The 24,145-nt window shown below is 47.3% G+C and overlaps 1 protein-coding gene across 2 annotated transcripts in view; it reads left to right on the top strand.

The window, feature by feature from the left end:
• The window catches only part of FBLN1 (fibulin 1), a 788,021-nt gene that overhangs the window by 223,293 nt on the left and 540,583 nt on the right, over nucleotides 1-24,145 (top strand). For both annotated transcript variants that reach the window (XM_069628189.1, XM_069628190.1), the window contains exons 6-7: nucleotides 4,584-4,685; nucleotides 15,935-16,072. In XM_069628189.1, the coding sequence (XP_069484290.1) occupies nucleotides 4,584-4,685; nucleotides 15,935-16,072 (240 nt within the window). The remainder of the gene's footprint in view (nucleotides 1-4,583; nucleotides 4,686-15,934; nucleotides 16,073-24,145) is intronic.

Raw genomic sequence — 24,145 nt, 5'->3', positions numbered from 1 at the left:
AGGAAGGCCGCGTGCTACAGACCACGACATTGGGACTTGAATATAGTACAGGATACGGCCGCAGAAGGCATGCTATTAGGGTTACATATATGGGCATGATCCATATGCACAGGGAATTTAGCGTACGATCCGAACTGAACTAGTCCTTATACCCCCAAAGTGAAGAGATTAGTTGGGTCACCGGTAGACCGGTGACACCCTGTCGGGACCCTGCCCTCGGCATCCTGAGGCAGGCCCAAACGCAGGGGGAGCCTGAGATCCAGGGATGGAGCTGGGCACTTGTTGGGCTGGGTTGGGGAGGGGGGCGGGAAGGGGTTGTGTGCAGTGTTTTATAGGTGTGCTAAGGGGCCAGGAGGGTTTAGTTGGGGAGTTTTTGTTAGTAATGGGAGGGGAACGAGCCAAATCTTGTGTCAAATCAGGCGGGAGGGGAAACTAAGGAGGCGGGATGTCCCACAGATGGCTTTGGGTAGCCTGAGAGTGGTCACCTAGACTGTGAGGGTCTCAACAGCTACCTGAAGCGTAATAAAGTAATGATGTATCTAAAAAGGATGAGGGTTGACACTGCAATGCTACAGGAGAGCCACCTTACAAGGGAGAAGCTGGAGGTTGTAAAGAGAAAGTGGAGGGGGTGCACAACGGGAGCCGCATACTCGGCTTACGCGAGGGGAGTCATCACATGGGTGGCACCGCATGTACCGTTTCAGCTGATTGTCTACAACGGACCCAGAAGGTAGAATGGTAATGGTGCGGGGGATGTTGGAGAACAGGGAAGTGAGCATTATAAACTTATACGCCCCCCTAATCAAGACACAGCAGCTTACTTTAGGATCCTATATGGGAAAATAAGCCCCTTAGTGGGCGGTGCAATCCTATGGGGAGGGGATTTTAACTGTACATTAAATCCTAAATTGGATAGATCAGATGACCGACCAGACAAGCCTATTCCGGCTGCTAAAGCGCTACAGGCCCTGCTGGAAGGTTTTGGACTCAAAGATGTTTGGAGGCAGCTACACCCAGCTGATAGGCAGTACTCACATTATGCAGCCCCACATAACCTGCACACGAGGCTGGATTATCTTTGCTGCTGCTGAGTTGGTAGGAGAAGTGACGGGTGCGGAGTATAAGGCTAGAGTGCTCTCGGACCACTCACCCTTGGTCCTGGAGTGGCGACACCAGCCCCCTAGAGCACGAATCCCGACGTGGAAGCTCAGAGCAGAGGCCCTGCAGGATTCGGGATTCCGGGGGGACCTGAAGGAGGTGATTACTGAGTACTTTGATACCAACACAGGAAGTGTCCAATCAGTGGGAACCTTGTAGGAGGCATTCAAAGTAGTAGTGCGGGGCGTAGCCATATCAAAATCTAAAGGGCTCCGTGGGGGCATAGAACGGGAGTTGCAAGAAACGGAGAGGGAGCTGGAAGATGAATAAGGGGGGCACCTCGCAGGAGGATGGGATAAGGATGAAGCAGCTACAACAAGCTAGTAGTGATCACTGGGACAGATTATGTAAGCTGAATTACACGAAATATATTGAAAGGCAGCATGCTGGAGGAGACCAGCCGGGCAGATTGCTGGCCTGGTTCTATAAAAACGAAACACAGCCAGTGATCAGGGAAATTAGAGGGGACAGGGCCAGAGTAGGGACACCCAGGAAGGAGTAAATGAAGAGTTTCTTAGGTGCTACAAACGTCTCTATGGGGTTGCCGGGGACGAAATGGACCAAGAGATTCAGGAAACATTAGAGGATATAGGCTTGCCCAAATTAGATGATCAGGAGCGGGCAGACCTAGACGCCCCAATTACACTAGAAGAATTAGAAATAGTGATTCAGCACCTTCCCACATGTAAATTCCTGGGGTCGGATGGGCTCCCCAGCAAACTCTATAAAGCATACAAACAAGAGTTGCTTCCCCCACTGCTGGCCATGCTTAATGAGGCATTTGAGCTCGGCAGATTGCCTGAGTCCCTGCAGGAGGCAGTAATCATTCCGCTCTTAAAACCGGGTAAACCAAGCACAGACTGCGGGTCATACAGGCCCTTATCTATGCTTAACCAAGATAGTAAAATCCTTACAGCGGTGCTGGCAAACAGGCTTAAGCGAGTCATTGGTAAATTAATACACCCCGACCAAACAGGCTATGTCCCTGGTAGTAACATAACCGATAATCATAGGAGACTTCACCATATCATTGACCAAACCGAGAGGGACCCCAGCGAATTGGTAATTGTCTCGCTGGATGCCATGAAGGCCTTTGACTCAGTGAGATGGCCATGGTTGCTGGCGGCCCTGAGAGAATATGGGATTGGGCCAGGGTATATGAGGTTGGTAAAAGGTAAAAATGTTATATAGTTCCCCAATTGCAAGGGTCAAGACGGGTGCTATCATCTCAGATAAGTGGCAACTCAGCAGGGGTACTAGACAGGGTTTCCCCTGGTCGCCCATGCTGTATATTCTTGCGTTAGACCCACTGGCAGTTTGCCTCAGACAAAAATATGGTGAAGTAGGGATCCACACGGCGGGAGGCTCGCATCTCATATTGTATAGAGATGTCATATTGTTGTATCTGCGTTTCTCAGAGGAAAACCTACAATATGTCCTGGAGGTGATGGACCGTCACGCCACCCTTTCAGGCATAGCTGTAAATTCCAAGAAATCTAGCATGTTCCCCCTGGGAAGGTACCGACGTGCCCCACCGGGAAGCCTACCGGTCTTGCCGATACCCTGGCGAACCGAGAAGTTCCGATACTTAGGTACTGATATATACCACACGACGGAAGACGAACACAAACACAATACGGAAAAGGCAGCCGAAGGTATCAAGAATAGTATGGGATTTTGGTCCAGACTGCCCCTGGCCATGATGGGTAGAGCGGCTCTGATTAAGATGGTGGTCCTGCCTAGACTATCTTTTTTGCAAACATCCCGTATGCGATCCCCAAACGCTTTTTTGTTAAACTCCACAGCCTGTGCAGGGGGTTCATATGGCACAATTCTAGGAACAGGGTGGCCCTCTGGAAACTACAAAACTCGTGCGACAGGCGGGGTATAAACCTGCCGAATTTCGAGTTATACTACTTGGCGGGACAGTTGCAATACGTGGCTAGGTGGCTGTCTGAAGAGGAAACGGCAGAAGCCAGGCTGTTGTGCAAGGACCCTGCTCCCTTCTTTCTCTGGGAAATAGTGTGGTTACCTAAGCTACAGGTACTGGGAATGGCGAAACTGTTAGTGCTTGGCTGGGAAATGTGGCGCAGAGCGTGGCAAATCATAGGAAACCCAGTCCCGTTCTCCATGCAGGTAATACTAGCGGTGCTGTGCGGAGAGGACTCCCAAATGATGAAAGGGGTCCGTAGATACTGGGAATCAATGGGCCTGGCTACCCTTGGCGATATATGGCAAGAGGGGGTGGCAGTGGACTTTCAGAGGCTAATGGAGGACACCGGTGTGCACACAGGTCAATACATCACTTACTCCAGAATTATCAAACGGGTGCGGCCTGAGGCAGTGCTGGCGGAACAACCCGATGCAACCATCGAGACAATGTATGATATCTCGGAGGGCGGGCATGAGATCTCCCGCCTATGAACTGCTGGGGACTAGGGTGGGAAAGGGGCTGCTGCAACTGAGGCGAGACTGGGAAGAGGAGGTGGGAGAACCCATGTCGGAGGGGCAATGGGATAGAACCCAAAAGTATCACAAGAAGGTGTCCCGAAACGCAAGGCTCCAGCAGATACAGTTGTATGTCACTCACAGAGAATACATGACCCCTGGCAGAATAGCTAGGTTCGGAGGCCCAGGGGCACAGAAATGCCCTCGGTCTGGGGAGGAGAACGCTGGGATGCTACATATGTTTTGGGCTTGCCCAGAGGTGGGAAGGTTTTGGACAGAGGTGAAGATATGCTTGGCGGAAAAAGGGATTATGCTGGAGGTGGAGTCCGCTTGGGCATGCATGTTGGGGGGGGTTTTACCAGACCACGCAACCTGAAGCACATTAGTAAGCTGAAGGACATGGCCTACATCCTGGCTAAACGGAGAATTGCAATGGGCTGGAAAGCATCCCAACGGCCCAACGGCCTAGAAGCAGACCCCATGAAGTGGGCGGAAGCAGAAACGGCTGCCTGGTATGAAGTAGTCAGCAGGGGGGGGAGGAGGTGGACCCCTAATAGCATGGAGACAATTGGAGGCCTCGATGGTGGGACCCCCTCAGGCCGACCATAGTGATATTGACGTAAGCAGAAAAATGGAAGTAGATACGCCTGAAGAGAAGCAGGAAGATGACATGGAAGGAGGGGCTCGAGTTAAAGGGGTGGGATGGGAGAGGACCGAAATGCCTACTTAGTAATGTAATGTTGCGAAACTGTAAAACGGATGTCCTCACTGTTTGTAATGTTTATAGTGTTAATAAATAATAACATTCTTAAAAAAAAAAAACTATGTTCATGCATTGCTTCAATCAGTTTCCTCCATGCTTTCACTTCTGAAGCAGCCCGAGCCGTGAATCAGTTCAGCTTTTGTTTTGACATCTATGAAGTGCAAAGCATTTAATGGGAATTGTGTTAATCTTTCTTTGCTTTCTGTTTTTTCAGGTGGTGGTCCCTGCAAACAGCAATGTAGGAATACAGGTTCTGGTTATGCCTGCTCTTGTTTCTTTGGGTACGAGCTTCAGGCGGACAACATTTCTTGTGAAGGTAAAGGGTTCACTAAACAGTGCTCCTTTGGAGGGCTATACAATACTGTGCAACTTGCCTGGGTTCCAATGTCGGCAATAGTTAGGCCATGGCATTTTGCACTCTGTGGAACCTTGCTTACAATTTGTGCAGGGCCACCCAAGTAGAGGCTGTTTGTGTAATCTAATCTGGGGAGGATGCTGTAACGGTATATTTTTGTGTGAAAACGTTAGGGCAGAATTTCATTTTTGGAGTTCTTTTGCCTTCCTTTGAGTATCGCCTGCACTTCTTTTACTGGTTTCTTTGGTTTTTAATCCCCTTTTCCTCTGAGCCAGGGTTAATTCAAAGCCTGACAAAGTGTCTGTTTTCTGTGCTCTGGCGTATAGGAATCCTTTTGAATCCTTAATGGTAGCATGTATATAGCGCTGCGAACCCTCAGGCATCTGAGCGCTGCTTATTATTACCCACGGTGTGTGGTGCTCATTTATCGACCTCGGAAGGATGAAAGGCTGAGTTTGGCCCACTGTGTGTGGTGCTCATTTATCGACCTCGGAAGGATGAAAGGCTGAGTTTGGCCCTGCTGGGATTCTAACCTGTGCCAGCAGATCTGCACGGATATAAAAGCGAGCGCTCTACTCACTGTGCCACATGTCCAGCTAAGCTAAAACTGGGATCTAAGCAAAGGTATCCCATAGCGTCCCAGAGAAGGTACCCCCTCTGTTATTCATGTGGCTAGGCTGGTGGTGGATTTATATTTGTGTAATATGGCTTCCACCTCTTAGAAATCATTTTACCTGGCTGGGATCTGTTTTGACCCCGTCCTCCATTCACAAAATGGAAGGAGCTTTTGTTTCCCTTGAAAACCTTAGAGATCAAATTACTAATCATTACCCCTCTCTGAGTGTATGGGAGTAAGTGGCCATATTTTCTCACTGGGTGCTTGGATCCCAGGACTGGCGGCTGAAGCCAGCTTGAATTGAGTTCTGACTGGCATACGATTCCCCTCTAAAATCCCTTCCTTTGTGTTAGGGTCCTGTGTGTGCTTGGAGGCATGATCTGCCATTGCCTGATCACCCCTCTGTATAAATAATGCTTGGTGGTGTTTGTGTGACGAGTTCACTCAGTGCCTCCTGCGGGGAGTGAAAGCAGAACTGTCCTCCCACCTGGTCTACTGCTAGAAAGCTGTACCTGCCCTCCTGGAAGGTCTTCTGCCACGAGAAGGGACCAAAGTTCTGCATAGGTGCCCTTTTCAGATTTTTATCCAAAATAGTTTGCATTTTGGCCGATTTCTGCTTAAAATGGGACAGAGGATGGCAGTGGGATCCGCTACCAGCGAAGATCTTCCTCCATCATCGGATCGACACTGAGGTTTCGAGAAGGCCCGACCTCCGGCCTACTTCACGCCTTTTCAACATGAGTGAGGAGAAGAAGGAAAGTCAAAGCCTCTTCAAACTCTGTGTGAAGTGTGGATTGTGGAACGTCTTTGTGGAAGATCAGCAAAACGAAAAGTTGTGGCTGGAGGTTTTGAATAAATCATAACCAGGGCCAAAGCTTTGGGCAACCCTCCAGACCATCGTTTTTCAGTCTGCCAAGCCATTACAGAAGGGGAAAAACCATATGCAAATCAGGCTTGGTCCTACCCCAAAAGGGGCAGTCCAGCCCGGACTGCTAGGTCACATCCCTTCTGCACGAGACCACAAGCATCCCCAGACATGTTTCAGCCTTGTTGGGCGTCATCAGTGAGGATTATCTTGGGTGTCTAGGCCCGGCAGACTCGGGACCCACGTCTGGGCATACCCGTCCCACTCGGGGTGACTTTAGCAAAACGAAAAGGTGATGGCTGGAGGTTTTTAATAAATCATAACCAGGGGCAAAGCTCTGGGCAATCCTCCAGACGATCGTTTTTCAGTCTGCCAAGCCATTACAGAAGGGGAAAAACCATATGCAAATCGGGCTTGGTCCTACCCCAAAAGGGGCAGTCCAGCCCGGACTGCTAGGTCACATCCCTTCTGCATGAGACCACAAGCATCAATATGTATTGCCTGCATCCGGACCACGATGAGGAGGGATGCAAAGTGTGCTGTGGTTTTTCGAAGAAAATAAAAAAAAGACAGCTACAGCAGATTGTCAGCGTGGCTCAAGTCAGGCAAGGCCACTGACTCAGCAGTGGGACTGGGTGAAGCCTCATCTAGGACTGGCCAGTCCGAGGAGCAAACTTTCTCTGAGAGGAGGTTGAGACCTTTTGAGGACGCGCCGCTCATTGGGGTCCAAGAGAAGGCCAAGCTACGCACTGCTAGTGCCTCTTCAGTTTGCCGCTCATGGGGGGGGTCCCGAATTGGGCAAAAGGTGATTGCCATCACCAGCGACCTCTACGGTGAGCCTAACATCGAAAGGGTCTTCTACAAAGAGGAAGTCCCCAAACCCGGCAAAATGTGTGCCCGCGGATATGCCGATGGACAAGTCTGCGGAAGACTCGTCGAAGCTGGCAAAGACCTTGCAGCATGCCAGGTCAACTGAGTGGACGACTGCACCGTTGACAAAAGCGACGACAAGTTAATCGTCTAAGAGAACGACGATCACTGGGATAGCGCTGAAGGAGAGTGGGTCAGCGAAGGAGGTGGCGGGCACTCCACGGGTGTCCTTACCCTCAGCAGCCTCCTGAGACGGAGAGCAAGATGGTCACTCCAGTGGTGCTTCCCCGGTACATGGATCAGGGGGTTGCCCACACAGACCGGAACAGATCTACTTGCGTACCGACGAGGACGATTATTTGCAGGATGACTGCTACACGGATCACGAGGGGTCCCCTGCTCGCAAGAGGAGGCATGTCAGCCCAGACCCGACTCCGCTAGCTCTGTTCACCTCTAGACATAGGGACATGTCAGTGGATATTCTAACGACCCTGCACACACTGCTCACTGAAACCCAGCAGAGGATGCCTCCAGGACCTACACCTTCACGGGACATGCAGGAACCCTCTAGGCTAAGCTTGCTCCCGCAAAGGAAAAAGGCCAAAGGGGGCTTTGGTCCTAGCCATCATCCGACTCTTCCACCACCACATCAGTGCGAAAAGACCCCACCCAGAGCCCTGGACCCACATGCAGATACAGCACAACACAGCCACCACGGCCACAGGCACCAACGAGAATGACTACTTCATTGCGACCGACGGGGAAACGCTGCATGCTGATGTGCCCCATAGGACCTTCCCACCCAATGAAGTTTGGATCCTTTCATTCTGTCATATCAAGGGCCTCAGAGCCATTTCAGTTAACCGCAGAGGAGACCAAGAAAGAAGGCTTCCTATAGCAACGGCGGGAGTCGAGAAGAAAGACAAACATGTCTGTTCCCTTCCTGGAAGACATCTGGGAGGAGGACTTGGTTCTAATGAAAAACTTAGGTGCTTAAGGTCTCAACCTTTGCTCAACTCGGTGGTCTCGGTAGCAGCCAGGAAGCGCTCAGCGAATCATTCGTCGGAAGCCATGGTACCTCCAGTCCAGGAGGGGAAGAAGCTGGATGCAATGGGCAAGAGAATAATTTACACGGCAGCCTCTACCATCAAGGCAGCTAACGCTCTAGCCGTCTTGTCCCGATATGACCGGAACTATGGTTCAAGTTGGGTCCTATTCTGAACTTCCTGCCCGAAGACAAGAAGGTTGAGGCTCTTGAGCTCTTTGTGGAGAGAGAGATGACCTTGGATCATGCCATCATGTTGACAGTGGACATCGCGGACACGGGTGTCCACCACATGGGGATCGGGGTGTCCCTGCGTCGTCAAGGTTGGATGAAGGCAACTAACTTCCACCCAGACGTTCAGACGAAGGTACGGGATATGCTGCTCGATGGGGAGAACCTCTTCGGAAAGGCGGTTAATGAGTCTTTGCAAGCAATAAAGACAGACGTAGAGACCACACGCTCCTTGGGAACTTTGCAGCAGTGACGGCCGTCGTCCTTTCGTTCTTCAGAGGTAAACCAGGAAGATCCTCCAAAGGATATAATACACAGTACCGAGAGCCTCCACACTCCTCCTCTCAAGAAGCATGCAGCGGTTACTCTCAAGACAGCGGCGGAGCCGCCCGCAGGGCAGAGCCCCGACCCCCAAGCAGGCAAGAACCGGCCGTGGCCCCAGGCCCCCACCTAGGCACCCCAGTGAGAAACCGGCTGGCGAAGTTCGTTGGCACGTGGGAAAAGATCACCATGGACAGATGGGTGCCGGGCGCTCTCGGACAGGGGCACACATTGGAGTTCCAATGTAGGTGTCCTCTTATCCCGCCGATTCAGCGTCAAGAACAACACGAACCATAGCTTCTGCAGGAGGTGCGGGCCATGTTACAGAAAGGGGCAGTAGAACTTGATCCCCAGCGTCTCAGGGGCTCTGGAGTATGCTCCAAATACTTTCTGGTTAGAAAGAAAACAGGGGACAAACCTCAAAAAGGATTCAAATCTTCTGTTAGTGATAGAGGAAAGGCCGAGAACAGGAAATATACAAGCTTCAAATTGCCCCCTGAGCGGATGGCAAAGTTGGCAAGTCCAGAAGGCCAGGACAAAAGGCTCCACAAGGAGCTCTGTGCAGCTCCGCTGTGACTGGAATCTATGTGAGAGACACTGCGCCCTACCAACAAGGAAGGAATCATCCCATTCTTCAACACGATTCCCACTGCAAAGATGGCTGACCTGAGCATGATGCCATCCCAGCCTGCAGATTGTTCATCCATCCAACCTGCTGATTGGATGGCCGTAACAGGAAATATATAAACTTCAGATTGACCCCCTGAGCTGGATGGCGAAGCCGGCCAGTCTAGAAGGCCAGTACAAAAGTCTCCACAAAGAGCTCTGTGCAGCTCCCTGCTGTTTCCCGTTGCAATACCCGAAAGGTAAGACTCCAGCTAATGTGCACAGTCCTGGCTCAATATCTATCAAAAGGAAAATGTATCTAAGACTCTATATTGTAATGTAGACCATGCTACACCACACCCAACCAGGTTCCTACCCGTCGCCCAGCCGGCTTCTATGACTAGAATGGTTGTGCTCCCATCGTCCCAACCCACTCCCCCATGCCAGCATTCCCCAACTCAACCGAAACTCAGCACACAATACCATCCCCGCCCTACCCTGAAAGGTACTGCACAGCCTCTCCACTTAATCACCTGCTCACTTCCACGGTTATCCACGTGCAGCACACCCACAAACACCGTCTTGCGTGTGCTTCTGCAACTCCACCAGCAAGATCTTCCCGCAGGAGCTATCACCCCTCGCAGTTACTCACCTGCACAAAAAGTTCAAAGCCGGTTACTGGCAATGCTGTGGGCCCGTAGTAAACCCGCTTTCCGCCCTTCATGCAAAAGAATCACGTCTTCCAGAAACCGCCTACTCGGCTTGCGCACTCGAGCCTCGGCCTCCATAAATACCTGCGCTAATCACACCAAGCCTGCCAAAACCAAGCCACACACTTGTGCCTCCCCTGACCAAGCTCCCCGGCAAAATACTGAAGTACGTCACATGCACCACATGAAACGGGACACCCACACTACTGCATAGCAACTGCGTATGCCTCATCCTACCATCATTACACTAGCACCCGGTAAGCAGCCCTCCACGCTCACTCACTCCACCTCCGCCCACACTCGCCTAAAGAGCATTGTCTCCTTGTCTAAATTAAATAAAGATTACAGAACCGCCACATACATTTGCTGGCACATCTATTCAACTACCTAGTTCTGTTCCCACCAAAGCCTCCACCCCTCACCTTCCTAGGAAATCCCAAGCACTCATTGCATCCGCACCTCAAATGACCACCTCTTCTACTCCTGACCCAGGATTGCATGCGCATGACACAGCCCCATCGCTTCCAATTGTTCTATCTCCCTGCCATCCATTTGCTAATGGTATTGCTCATGCTAATCTTGATATGAGCAAACTGTACATTGCTAATCATAATTCCACTGCCGATGACCCAACCCTAGATTTAGCTGTTCTAAATGGCGCCCCCCTTCTCACTTGAATGTCATACCGGTAAATACTCTGCATCATAATGTTGTTACAAATTTGAAAGTCGCTTTGCCAAACCTTGACATTGCCAACATCAACCTTGATGTCTCCAAGCCAAGTAGATCTAACTCTGCCACCCTGCCCGCCACAACTACCCCAGCTGTGACTAATAGCCTGGATGACGCTCTAATAGCCAGACCCCGAAGAACTCTCACAAACCTTTGGCCTCATTTCAATGTGCCCTCCTTAATGCTCGCTCCCTCCCAGCACACACCTTGGAAATCAGCGACCTGCTCACTGTCTACAGCTTGGACCTCTTCGCCAACTCAGAAACTTGGCTTCATGAAGCTTCTGGCCCCAACATCTCCTTAGCCCTCCCCCAAGGCTACACCATCTACCGGCAGGAACACCAGCATACCAAAGGAGTAGCCCTCATAGCTAAAGAATTCCTTCCTCTCTGACAGATCAATGCATCTCTCGAAGGTAGCGGTGACATTCTGTCCCTCAAGCTCACTATATCTCCTAACTGCACCATCGCAATACACATTGTCTACTGTCCCCCCCCCCCGGCCCCACAGCAGACTTCCACAAGAACCTCCTCCATCTTCTATCCAACAACTTAAAAATCTCCACCAAGTCCATCCTACAAGGAGAGCTCAACTTAGGATTCAACGGTCCTAAGGACTCACAAGCTAAATCCCTCCTCAAAGCACTAGACCCATTGGGTTTCAGACAATTAATAATAATAATTATTTGTCAATAATCAATAATTAATTGATCACAAACCCTTCTCGCAACAAAGGCTGCATCCTGGATTGGATAGCTGACCACAATTGCTCCCCCTCCATCAGTTCCAATTCCCCTTGCCCCTGGACAGACCACCATGGCATCCTTTTTTCCATCCCCAAGCAGAAAAAACAAAAACCTCCTACAACACCCCTACCGTTGCTCTAGCTCGGAGCACACACATGCTAACCAAAGAGAAACTTTTGCCATATCTAGAAACCCCTGTCTTCAGACCTACCTTCTACAATGCCCCTAGAGCTCTAGCTGAGATCTACAACTCTACATTAAAAAAGACTGTTGATATCATAGCCCCACTATCAACAAGGAAAGCAAAAACCATAAGACATGCTAACTCCTCGATCACTCCAGAACTACTTGAACTCTGTTCCATGAAACACACCACCCTCTCCACGTGGCAAACTAACCCCCTAGAATCCACAGAAGGCGAATTCAGCAAGATAGCTGCCCAATACAAAAAGGCTATATTATCCTAGCCAAAACCACCTCCTTCAACACCAGGATTGCCAATGCAAAATGTGGATCTAAGGAGATTTTTGCCATTTTTAGGGAATTAGAAACACTGGCTCCCACTACGCAGGTCATCTCCGCAGATGATGCGTGGTGCTCAAATATCCAAACTGCCATGTCTAATAAGAGACCTACTGCATAGCAGAATCCTAACCAACCAGAACGCAATTACTACACCCCACCACCCTACCACACCAACCACTAACCCCTCAACCCAGGACTTCCCACTCTTCTCTTTCAAGGATGTCACTGAACCAGAAGTTCTCACCCTTCTGTAACATCTCAAACCATCTAACTGCAAATGTGATGTATGCCCAGCCATCATCAAGGACCTTGCGGTCACCTTGGCGCTGTTCCTCACTGCATTCATAAACGCCTCCTTTGCCTCAGGACTGGTTCCCCCATGTCTCAAGGAAGTTTTGGACTGTCACTTCTATTAAAAAAACTCACTTGATCCTGCCTGTCCAACACTTCCTAGAAACCAATCGCATCCTTGGTCTACTACAATCCGGCTTTTCGCCCTGGTCATGGCACTGAATCGATTCTGCTTGATCTAAAAAATCAATTAGATGAGATTAAGGATGCAGGTAAGCCAACACTACACCTCCTCCTGGACCTATTGGCTGCATTTGTCTTAGTGGACCACAACATTCTATGTCCTCACCTCACCTCCTCTGCTCACTTCTCCCCCAAAGCTACAGCTTGGATCACATCATTCTTTGAAGGACGAGCTGTGAGTTTGTTCTCAGACCAGGCTTGCGCAGCCCTCACCACAATCCACTGAGGAGTCCTGGAGGGATCCTGTTTTTCTCCCACCCTCTAAAACATGTATACAAAGCCACTGTTTGACATCTTGGTTTCCATCGGCACAGCTTACACCAACTATGCTGATGACATCAAAGTCCTCCTCCAGCTATCTGGTAACTACGAAACAGACGCAAAGGCACTAAACACAGTCTATCCTACCATTCAGACCTGGATGGTGGCCAATTGGCTCTGCCTGAATCGTGATAAAACTGAAATCCTCCTAGTAGGTCCCCAGGAAACCCTAAAAAAACTCAGTAGTCATTACACTACTTTCACAATCGACAACATACGCATCCCTGTCTCCTCCTCCGTTAAGACCCTAGGAGTCTACCCGGATGCCACCCTCTGTCACGTCAAGTCAACGCTATTGCTTCTTCAGCAGCTTATTCCAATAAGCTGATTAATGCAGCCAAACTATTCCTATCCACCGAGAACTGCCTCTCAATTGCCAGAGCGACAATGGGCTCAAGACTGGTCTACTGTAGTGTCGCTTTCGCTGGTACCTGATCTAAAAATCTAAAGAAACGCCAAATAATCCAAAATAACGCTTTCTGAACAGGTTTCAACATTCGCAAAAGAGAGCATATCTCTGCAGCAAGACGGGAAGCTCACTGACTCCCCGTCAAAGAACAGGCCTTATTCAAAATCCTTGCCATTACTCACAAGTGCATCACTCACACTGTCCCCCTCCCCCACCTCTCCTCAAAAGTAGTCCGAGCGGGCTCGTCCAGACTCACCAGAACACCATACTCCCACCAACTCATTATCCCCATACTCAAATGCACCAAAGCAGGCGGTGCTAGCTTCCCCTTCATTGCTGCCAGGCAACAGAATTTTCGTTGCCACTCACCCTCAGAAATGAACCGTCACATCTTTCATTCCTTAAAGCCCTCAAAACCCAGATGTTTGACTAACCTTCGCACACCTGTGTTTTTCCTTATTCATGTGTGCCCATTTTCTCTGCAATCAAATGAACTATGTACATCTTCTATGTTATGTTGTACCGCGTAACAAAGTAACTTACCTACCTATGTAACAGTGCTGCGATGCCCATGGGCTGTTGTGCGCTATACAAATATACAAATAAAATTAAAATAAAAAATAAACTCCCCACAACCCCAAAAATGGTGGTGTGTGCTGGACCCACAAAAGAAAATGTAAGTAGGATAACGGTTACCTTACTACACTTGGGAATTGTAGTTCCCAGAAGAGAATGTATTTAAATATAAAGAGAAGCCCTATGGACTCCTCAGTGACACTGCACAAAGGGTGCTGGGTGTCGCAAAGCAAAATGCAGATGCCTGTATTAAACATATGGATCTTACCAGACTCCATAAAACAGTAACAATAAAAATCCCAGTCAGAGAAAAGAATGAGTTAAATGTTAAAGGTATTTATATTGTGCACGTCACCAACGTAGTTGGTCCCCAGGCGCTCTGGCAGATCTGTAAACAAGAAAGGGTGGGGTTGGGTAAATCAGTAAAAAGAGGGAGTAGGAGAGTGAGAGAGGTGGTGTGCTGTTGGCGGCTTCAGCTTGGTATACACCGTGCGCTGCGCTTTGGTGTTAGTATTGGACTGTGGCGAGACCACGTGTGCTGTCGGTGTTGTTTGTGTTTGTTGTTGATGAAAAAAAATGAATGAGTGGTAAAAAGTTCCCCTCACCCAGGAGATTAAAATCTAAAAAGTCTGAGTCCAGCAAAAGTGCTGGGAGTCTCTCAAAGGGAATTGGCACAGAAACTAATCATTTTCCCCAATTGCATTGATTGCGCGCCAATGCACATCGTTACCGCCTTTACCTATAAGACTCGGGACTAGATTAGAACGCCCTCAAAGTACACAAAGCAGCTTGCATTACATCTCAGCATGAAGTGTCTTGGTGGCGAGTTCCAGTGGATAAAGCCTTCATGAAAGGGGTTAAAGGAATTCACTCCCCGGGAGAGGGAGGAGGGAAGAAAAGCCACCTTAAAAGATCTCTCTTAAAAGGTAACTTTCCTAATAGCAGTTGCACCTATCACAAGGGTTAGCGAGTTACAAGCATCATCGGTATCAAGTCTTTTGTAAGAGTACACAAACACAAGGTGGTACTATGTACGCATCCACATTTCTCTACTAAATACATTGCTAAATGTCATGCTGACCAATCCACAGAACCCTCCAAACGGGGTGGGGGGAGGCATTACACACACTAAATCACATAGAACAGTCATGTTTTACTGAGATAAAGCAAAGGCAATTTAAAAGACGAGCCAATTCTTTGCATATTTTGTAGTTGATCGTGAGGGGGACCCAGTTACCAAAGCCAGAAGTACTAGGTAGATCGTCAAGTGAATACAACTTTGTTACTCACTGGCAAAAAATACGTTCCCTTTCAAGCCTAGATAGAGCCCAGGCCACACGTAGCATGGGAACATCCCTAGTCTTTATTGCTAACGTGCCACTAGAGGAGATTTCTAAGGCTGCACCTTTGAGCAGTACATACATTCACACTGCACTACTGTGTTCATACACAGACCAGGTCTGATTCACAGGTGGCGCAAGTAGAAATAAAACATATTTTCTCCATTGTCCCTGCTCACCCGCCACTTTGCTAAGGTGCAGCTTGTTAATCTTTGCAGAGGATGTGAATCGAAGTAGACTCACAAGCCCCAGAAGACAAATATGACTTGCTCTGTAATCTTCATTCTAAGGCTTGTATCTGCTTAGAATCACACGTGCCTGCGCTGCATCACCGCAAAAGAGCAAAGTGACAGTACAAAAGGGATGAGAAAAAAAACCCATTTCAGTACACGTAAAGCCCAAATAGACATCCTGTCCAAAAAAGAAACCAATCAAAGGATGTTGATGCAGGTGGGATGAGCACCTGTACACGTAGGCTAGGGATAGTGCGTCAGGAAAGTCCCTGTCAACGCCCCATTTTTTTTCTTTGAAAAAACAAGTGTTTTACTCTGAGCCAACCAATAGATGGTGGACTATGCATGTGTTTCTAAGCACATACAAGGGCCAGAAAGCGTATTACTGGGTAAGTAGTATCTGCCGTGCGTATATGGGTATGCATGATATTTGAAGCTTTTGTCCACCTCTTTGCAGTGCAACATGTGAGCTTTTTCGCAGAAAGTGTCCATGTACTCTTTAACTTTGTGTGGTCCCCCTCTACTTTCCAGATGTGAACGAGTGTGTGAGCGGTACACATACTTGCAAGGAAGGACTGGTGTGCATAAACATGCCGGGATCTTTCCGCTGTCAGCGTGAGGTCGGCTGCGGAACCGGATATCAGCTTACCCATGAGAACACCTGCCAAGGTAGGCCACAGGCCGAGGAAGCCCAGGAAAGGCAGCCAGGTTCCTGCAAAGGCTATGGAACTGATTTCACTGGCAACATCTTCTTTTTCCTGCACCCTAACTTGCATTCATATTTTTGTACTTTTTAAGTATTGTATTATGTATAGTTTAATAATGTTCACTCTGCTTTTACAACATGCTTTTATTATTCTGTCTCTGATGCCCTTAGATCTCTATATGATTTTCTCTGTGCAGTTAGCTCACAAATTTACGCATTTACACCGCATGCATGTACCATCCTGCACTTAAAAGTCTGAATCCCAGCTGGCCTTGAACAACACCATCAAGAAAAAATCATCCAGCAGAACGCTTAGATCTACTAACAACTCGCTACTTGTGGTTTCTTGCTACAAAGGTACTAGAGCAGGAGGTAGTAGCTTCCAGGTTTTGGCCCCCAAACACTGGAACTCCCTTTCTCTAAACATCAAAAATGAGGAATCCTTCCCTGGATTAAAAAAAAGCCTTAACCTGGTTATTTAACCAATTTTAGCTAATGCATAGAAAATCCACCTTTAGTCAGCCTCCTAGGTCCAGTCAATTTCCCTTGGTCTAGAGAGACGCACACCTAATGTATGCCTGAGCCGGATTTTGTAAATGAATTGATTTCTGCATTGTTTTGTCCTATGTATGTTAAAAGTCTAGACCATAACGTCTATTTTGTAAACAATGTCAATCTACAACCATGTAAGCGAATACTCCAGATTAACGTGAAAGATGTCTGTAACTACGCTGTGAAACCTCAGGGTCTGGGCGTGTAACGAATGCAATAAGTAAAATAAAGAATACCTCCAGGTCCAAAGGCGTAGGCAGGGTAGGGCCTGAGAGGCAAGGCCCACCCAAAATCTGTAAATGCCCGCTCAGCAGCGCTGTGTAGGCATTTACAGATATTTTTGTCAGCGCAGTGCGTCCAACTACATTAGCTTCAGGCCCCATTTGCTAGACAATCCAGGCTACGCCTCTGTCCAAGTCTAAATTTGATCATAAGTAAATTGGTTAATAATTGAGCAATATTTACTGAGGCAGTGGTTGTATTTTACATGCCGGTGACCTATTAAACGTATAGTAAAGTCCATGTTCCAGGGTACCCGAGTAGGTGGTGCTGATCCCCCTCAGGTGCTAAAATATGTTAGGACATGGATTCTATTGTAGAGCGCCTCTCAGCCAATCAGAATGCTCCAAATGCAGTCTGTAATTAAGCAATATGCCGGAGCAGTGGGGGCATTACCGAGTCAGGTAATTCCCAAGGCCCATAGTTATAGGCCCGAGCGAAGCACTACAAGTTCAAAGTGCTACCATTGGCATAGCCTCAGCACCACAAGTGTTTACAAAGGTCCTTGCGGTAGTGGCTGCACACCTATGGAGGCAGTACATTCCAGTGTACCCTTACCTAGACGACTGGCTACAGGAGATGCACCTCAGTTATGTCAGCAAAATACTCAGCAGTCAATCTGCTGTTTCAAGTAAGCTTCTCCATCAACGAGAAAAAAAATCAAGTCTAGTGCCCAGTCAAGTAAAGCAATTTCTGTAGGCACTAATTCAAACAAAAGACAGCCTAGTTTTCCCCTCCAACGAGATGGTACAAAACATGCTGTTGCAAATCCCTCAATACATAGTTGGTTGTCGGGTAACTGTGCAAAAGGCTGTGCGCCTTCTGGGAATCACGGCTTCCTGCATTTACCTTATGTCGCACACCTGGTTGTGCATGCGTCCAGTGCAAATGTGGCTAATAAACAATGGTCACAAGCAAGCGGTTTGTGGGTTGATCTAGTGGTGGCTTTGCATCCTCTGGTTATATCTCTACAAAGTTAGACAAAGGATAAACTTTTATAAGTGGCAAGCCGTTCAACACCCCAGCAATCAAAGCCACTCTTACTACATACTCATCGCTAACAGGGTGGGGAGCTCATTTTCTCCATCAGACTTCACACGGGGTGTGGACAAAATCATAAGCCAAAAAGCATATCAGCCTTCTAGAACTGCTAGCAGTCTTCAAAGCTCCAGAAGCATTCAAACAGCAGCTAGTAGAGAAAACAGTGCTCATACTAACAGACAGGACCACAGTCATGTTCTACACAAACAGGCAGAGGAACACACACACACACTCCAGGGCTGTCCAAACTAGCCCAGAACATTTCGCTGTGGGCATTGAGAAACCTCGGGGTATCCTCACTCCTACTCCCACTGGATCCTGTTCTCCCCCTGGATTCTCTTCTCAGGTAGCCAGGGAAAGGCCATTGCTTTTGGATCCTGACCCTGGGGGTGGAGAAACGAGGGAGGATCAACTGCGTGGAGGGACCTTGGTGATTGGGAAAGGGGTGCCCACAGGCAAGACATGGTGTCCCTCTTTCCCTATTAAAGACCAACCTAACCCTTCCCTGGCCGTTAAAGGCTACTGTAAAACATCTCCCCTCATTGCCCCACATTTACCTCTGACAGTAGTGGGACGAGGAAGAGGCGACTGACAGTAATGAACACTAAACCCTTATTTCACCAACACTAGTGCTGGGACGAGGAAGATGCCTGCAGAGTACTGTGTGGGTCAGGCATGTCCCTTTTAAATATAGTCGGGCAATTCCAATTGAGACTCCACACCTGCAACCTGTCAGGTGGTTGCAGGTGCATAAAGGGAGAGCCAAAGAGCAGCAAATGGAGAAACATGAGGCCTGTGTGGGGGAGACCAGCAAGGGACCCTTCTCTGAAGGCGGCAGCCATGATGGGGCCTGACAGAAAGCCCGGATGTTGGTCGATGTGCCAGAGGACCTGTGGAGTGTTTTGGAGAATTTTCATTTTAGTGCTTCATTCCTCCCACCCCAGCACGACCACAAGCTCTTTTGCTGGACTTCGAACTGGAGTGAGAGCTTTTACTCACTCTCACGTGTTTGACCTGATTTGGATCATATGTTTCCTCTGTTTTTGGAGTCTGACAAACTCCATAGGTATCTACTTTTTGTATGGTGACACACAGCACCCTCAGTGCAGTGTCACTGAGAAATCCTTTAGATTTCTCATAAGGTTTAAATGCCTTTTCTTGGCTGAACTACAGTTCCCAAGAATATTAAAGTGAAATTGACTTTACTTACCTTTTCTCTTAATAGGTCCATCACACCCCATCTTATGTGGAGTGCCTGGGGGTTACCTAGGAGCCCCTTATCCTAACTTTTCATGTAAACATTTTATGTTACCCTCACTACTTTAAATGGCTGGTGGCAGTGGTTTAATTCTTCCTACCATAGTGCTTTTCTACCGCATGCTGAACCTTCAGCTGCAGTACAGTACCCATGGTTGACCATTTTGTCCAAATGGCCCCCCGTCTTCTTTTTTTGCCATTTTATGGTTGTGAGGTGTTTCTTGGATTTTACTCTGTGCGTCGAAACAGATTTAAGCCCTTTGTTTTTCCTTTGGTGGCCTTCAGCCCTGAAGCCCGCCTCTGTCTCCAGTGTGTCTGGAAAGGCAGGATGTGAGGGAGGTCCCCGAAACTCCCCTGTCCTTTGTCTCTAGTAATGCAGGAATGCAACCAGTCCTGATTGGCTGGCCGGCTGGCCCTGCTGTGTGATTGACAGCCTATGCTGTGCATGAATGTAAGAAACCTGTTTAAAATGCTAGGTTTTGGTATTAGAGGCAGAGTCGACCACTCGGAGAAACACCCGACCCCACAAACAAAGATTGCTGCATCCTCCTGGACCTTTGAATTGGCCAGTGAATCCCTGCTACTGTGTTGCAACTGGAAAGAGAAGCTCCGGAAGGGACGACTTCTCCCCTTGGGTTAGTGGTACCAACTAACCCCGAGACAAACTCCACTGGGCCATCTTCCCCGACTGGCTATACTTCTTCATTGCTGCAAGAACCAAGTGCCAGGGGTCGAGTAATCCGTAGTCGAGTGAAACTTCTGAAATCCGTCCAGAAGCTCCACGGGTCTCTAATGACCCGCCAGAAGCAGGACGACCAGAGCTAGCATCCCCTCCCCAGAGTGCAGGACCCAAGGAGTGAAGGAAGCCGAACTGGTATCCAAAATCTGCAGCGGTGCTGTTTGCTAAGCGTTGAAACTGCGAAGTGCCGCTGAATCGAAAAGAGCCTTTAGCTGCCGATGACCTCCCAAGTATCAAAGCAGCAGCCCTCCAGATGTCCATCCTCTTGTCCCCACGACTGATGCTCAGGAACACGGGGACTGCAATGCTGTAGCAAGACAGAATCCAGCTGGACCATTCTTCTTCAAACCAGAGTTACAGTGTATGCTTGGGCTACTTACGTTATTGCCTTTTTGCTGTGCTTTGCTCAGTTGAGAATTGCAGTGGCTTATCTTTAGAGTTGATTCTAACTCTCCTTTCACTGGCTTGACAGCTTGTGACCCTACAAGTGATTTTCCACAAATTCTTCTTTGTGCAAGACTGTTTCTGATCTAAGAAGTGCCTCAGCTCCATAGGCTGTGTTCCAGTTGAATTTGGCTGTCCTGACTCCATGAAGACTCTCCTAGTTCATTGACTTTGATATTGTTTGTCCCTCATAGGTGGTAGCTTGTTGTGAACTGTTACTGCTGGGAAAGGCGTGTCTAGACTTCATTGGAAGATGTAGTTGTCCTCACATTGACTGAGAACCTGTTTAACCTTTTCCTTCCTTAAACCTTTCCTTCCTTAAACCTTTCCTTTCTGCAACCTCAGAATCTGCCAAGTATAACTAGTGTGATACATAAATGCCATTACTGTCCTTGTGATTGAAGTCACCTCAGGGTGTAGGAATTGTGTAAGAATCATATCCAAAGATTATCCACTAACTTGTTCTGATGCTGAAAAGTGATTTTAAATTAAATTTACAGTGTTACATGAATTGCCTTTTCAAAGAACGCTTATTTAAAAATTGATGTTAAATAAATAAATATTTATAAGTGAAACCTTGAGTGTAAGTGTTACTTGTATTTACGGATTTCATTTGTACAGCTCACATTTACCCCTCTTGAGTTAGGGTTGGCTGCTCAGTCACACTACCAACTTGTGTAGTACAGACCTACAACAAAAGGTGGGTTACCTAATACCAAGCAGGTAAGTGTTGTGTAGTCTCGCACAGTGTGACTGCATCAATTCTTACCCAACACCATGAAGGCAGCAGCTTTCCGGGCAAGTGCATGACCTGGTATGTTACGAGGCAAGAAGGCCAAACAACATGGCCAAAGAACATGCAAAAATCTTGTGGCATGGCCATTTTAGGGCTCTAGCCACGTTTAATAGTGTTAAGGATTTCAATCAGGCAACCACCCGGCTCTCACCTAGCATGTAATGCGCACATGAAATACTTATGTCTGTAAGTTCAATATTCTGAGTGATATACCACTTATATCACACCCGTCTCAAAATACCCCCCTACCCCAGGTCACAGTGGACCCGGAATCAGGCTGGTTGGTAAAAGTAAATATTTATTTAAATTTCAAATCACGCAAGTTTTAAAATATATATATATATATATAGGGCAGCAATCACCAACGTGGTGACAAAACAATTCAGAGAGTAAGTAAAGCACATGAATTCACTTTTGAGAAGCACGGAAGATAAAAACACCGGGAAAAGACAGTTTTGGTTGGTGAACAGATAGCGCTTAGGTTAAGATTTCCCCCTGCAAAGTTCTTAATTCACAATTGAGCAGTTCTACACAGATGTCAGTAAGCAGCAGGTATTCAGGAATGAAAGAAAAATGTCTAGAGTTTGAATGCTATGTTCCCTCGCCAAACAAGAGAGAAAACCGTTTTTGGGAAATTTACACTTTTTAAAATGACAGTTGAAAATGGCTTTGTGAAACAAGGAAAAGTGTGCAAAAAGGCTGAAATTGATAGAAATTCCTATGGATGCAACACTAAACAGGTTTTAACCAACATAAGATACAAGATGAGCAACAGAACACACTTTAAATCAGAATGGGAGTGTGGAAATACTTTGAATGAGAAAAGACACATGGGAAACTTTTGCAAAATGCGAATTCGTGCCTAATTCCCGCTATGCGATTTTGAATGAAAACGGGTCAAATACACTGTTTCACAATGCTTTTGGTTGTGGATGTAGCTACAGGTGTTAGAAACGTAATTTCAACTCTCACTTAAACCTATCTATAAAATTGAAGAAGTTATGCAAGTTTGAATAAGAGGCGTTTTTGAAAATAAAGACACGTAAATGAAAACAGAAATCAGTTCTTATAATGACAATTATGCTCTAAAATAGGGTATTCAGGCTGGTTACCAGTTTGAAACACAGTAAGCCCCAGAGTGGTCCCCGGAAACCAACCCCAGCATCTCTGTGTCCGCCTTGGAAAACTCAGTCGGATTACCCAGGGGATGATTTTAAGTGTTTGGGATGTTCAAAAGACAAAAGGATTTTCAAGAAATTATTACTATTACAAGAAATAGAAGCAAGTTTTCAGACTGGTGTGACAAGGCAATATACTATGGGTTACTATCATTCCTGTTGATACTTACAGTCCACTGTAAATTAAGATTGGACCATCAGGGTTCTGTTCATCTGGATCGGGTCTACTGGCAGCATGGCACCTCTGGCAGGATGGTCAGCTGGGCAGTTCGGGTCAATTGGACTGGCACCTCAGACTGGATTTGGATTGGATTGGCCCTTCTGGTCACTGTACACAGTAGATTAGCAGGATGGTGAGTTCAGTAGGCAAACATGAATGGTAGCAAGCCAGACTGGATCAGAATTATTCTTTCTGAAGTTTGGGATGGTTCAATCTTTGGGCCTAGCTGAAGAAGAGTTCAGCTAATGCTGGGCCTTGGTTTTGCAAAGTATTCTGGAATCAGGACAAGATGAAAAGTTCTGGAACAGGATGAAGAAGTCAGGAACAAAGCGCGGCGCGGAAATCAGGATTTAATCAGGAATCGGTGTGTGTGTGTGTGTGTTGAAGTTCCTATATTTATCATGCCAAGTGACATCACAAAGTTTATGGTAGGGGCAGAATTACAGTCCACACCCACTCGACTGTGATGGGTCAAATGCACTTGCCTTGTTCTGGTTGGAAGCCAGAAAGAGCTGTCATATTTTATGAGGTGATTTAGGAACTCCCACAGTGATTTTGACCAAAACGTAACTTTTCCACAAATACACATTTTTATAATTATGCCCTCTACTACAATCAGACACATGCATTATACTTTGTATGGGTTATCTTTACATCCAATTCCCATCTCGGTGAGAGCTGTCTAAGTCCTTCTGTGGAATTTTGTCAATTTTAATCAACGGTTTGGCCTAACAATTCCTAATTCAGTACACATCTGGGCAATCATCACTACAGCCTGGGTATACAATATTACACTTGCAGCGTTAATAGTTTTGGTACAATCAGTGTTTTGGTGTATCTTTGGTTCCTTATGCAGTACAGGGTTCACTCACGTCTCCAAAGAAAGAGCATACAATTAGATTTACAACTACCAACTTTTAGATTTGTCCTCCTTCATGTTGCAAAGTTAAAGAGTTCCAAAAGTTAATCACAAATAGACATTTAACAACCGATATCTTTTAGCAGTTTTTTTCTCTCCTTTCAACAGGCAACAGCTGTCACATTTCCTTTGATCAGGGTGGGGTGTCCTCTTCATTGAGAGGGAAGCTCCCGGCCTCTCCCCTGTAGGGATCAGTAGCCAGCCTGCCATTGTCCTTGACTGGGCCCCAGACAAATGTCTAATCAGTTCATCATTGTCAATATGCGAGAACCTCCAGCATCAATTAAGCCTTTTTGTCGCAGCAAGGTGTTAACATGAAGTGTCATCTTTCCCAGGCTGGGCATTGTCAAGTCAGAATTCATTATTTAATTCCAAACTCGGTTTTGACTTTAAAGCATTACCTATAGCTGTCATTACAACATATAATTTGAACACAGTTTATAGTTAGATTTTTATATTTAAAGAATTAGGCCCTTCACAAAAACATGCTTTTAAACAGGTGAATTTTTGCACTTCTTCCCTGAAAATGCACTTTTAAACTGAGTCTTTTAAATCCACTTTTCTTATGCAGCACATACTTTTAATTCAGCATTATTTCTGTCTTTGAGTGC

The sequence above is a fragment of the Ambystoma mexicanum genome, chromosome 12, assembly GCF_040938575.1.
Source record: "Ambystoma mexicanum isolate Mex_15411 chromosome 12, UKY_AmexF1_1, whole genome shotgun sequence".
NCBI classification, from domain to species: Eukaryota; Metazoa; Chordata; class Amphibia; order Caudata; family Ambystomatidae; genus Ambystoma; species Ambystoma mexicanum.
This window is presented reverse-complemented; position numbering and strand designations above follow the sequence as displayed.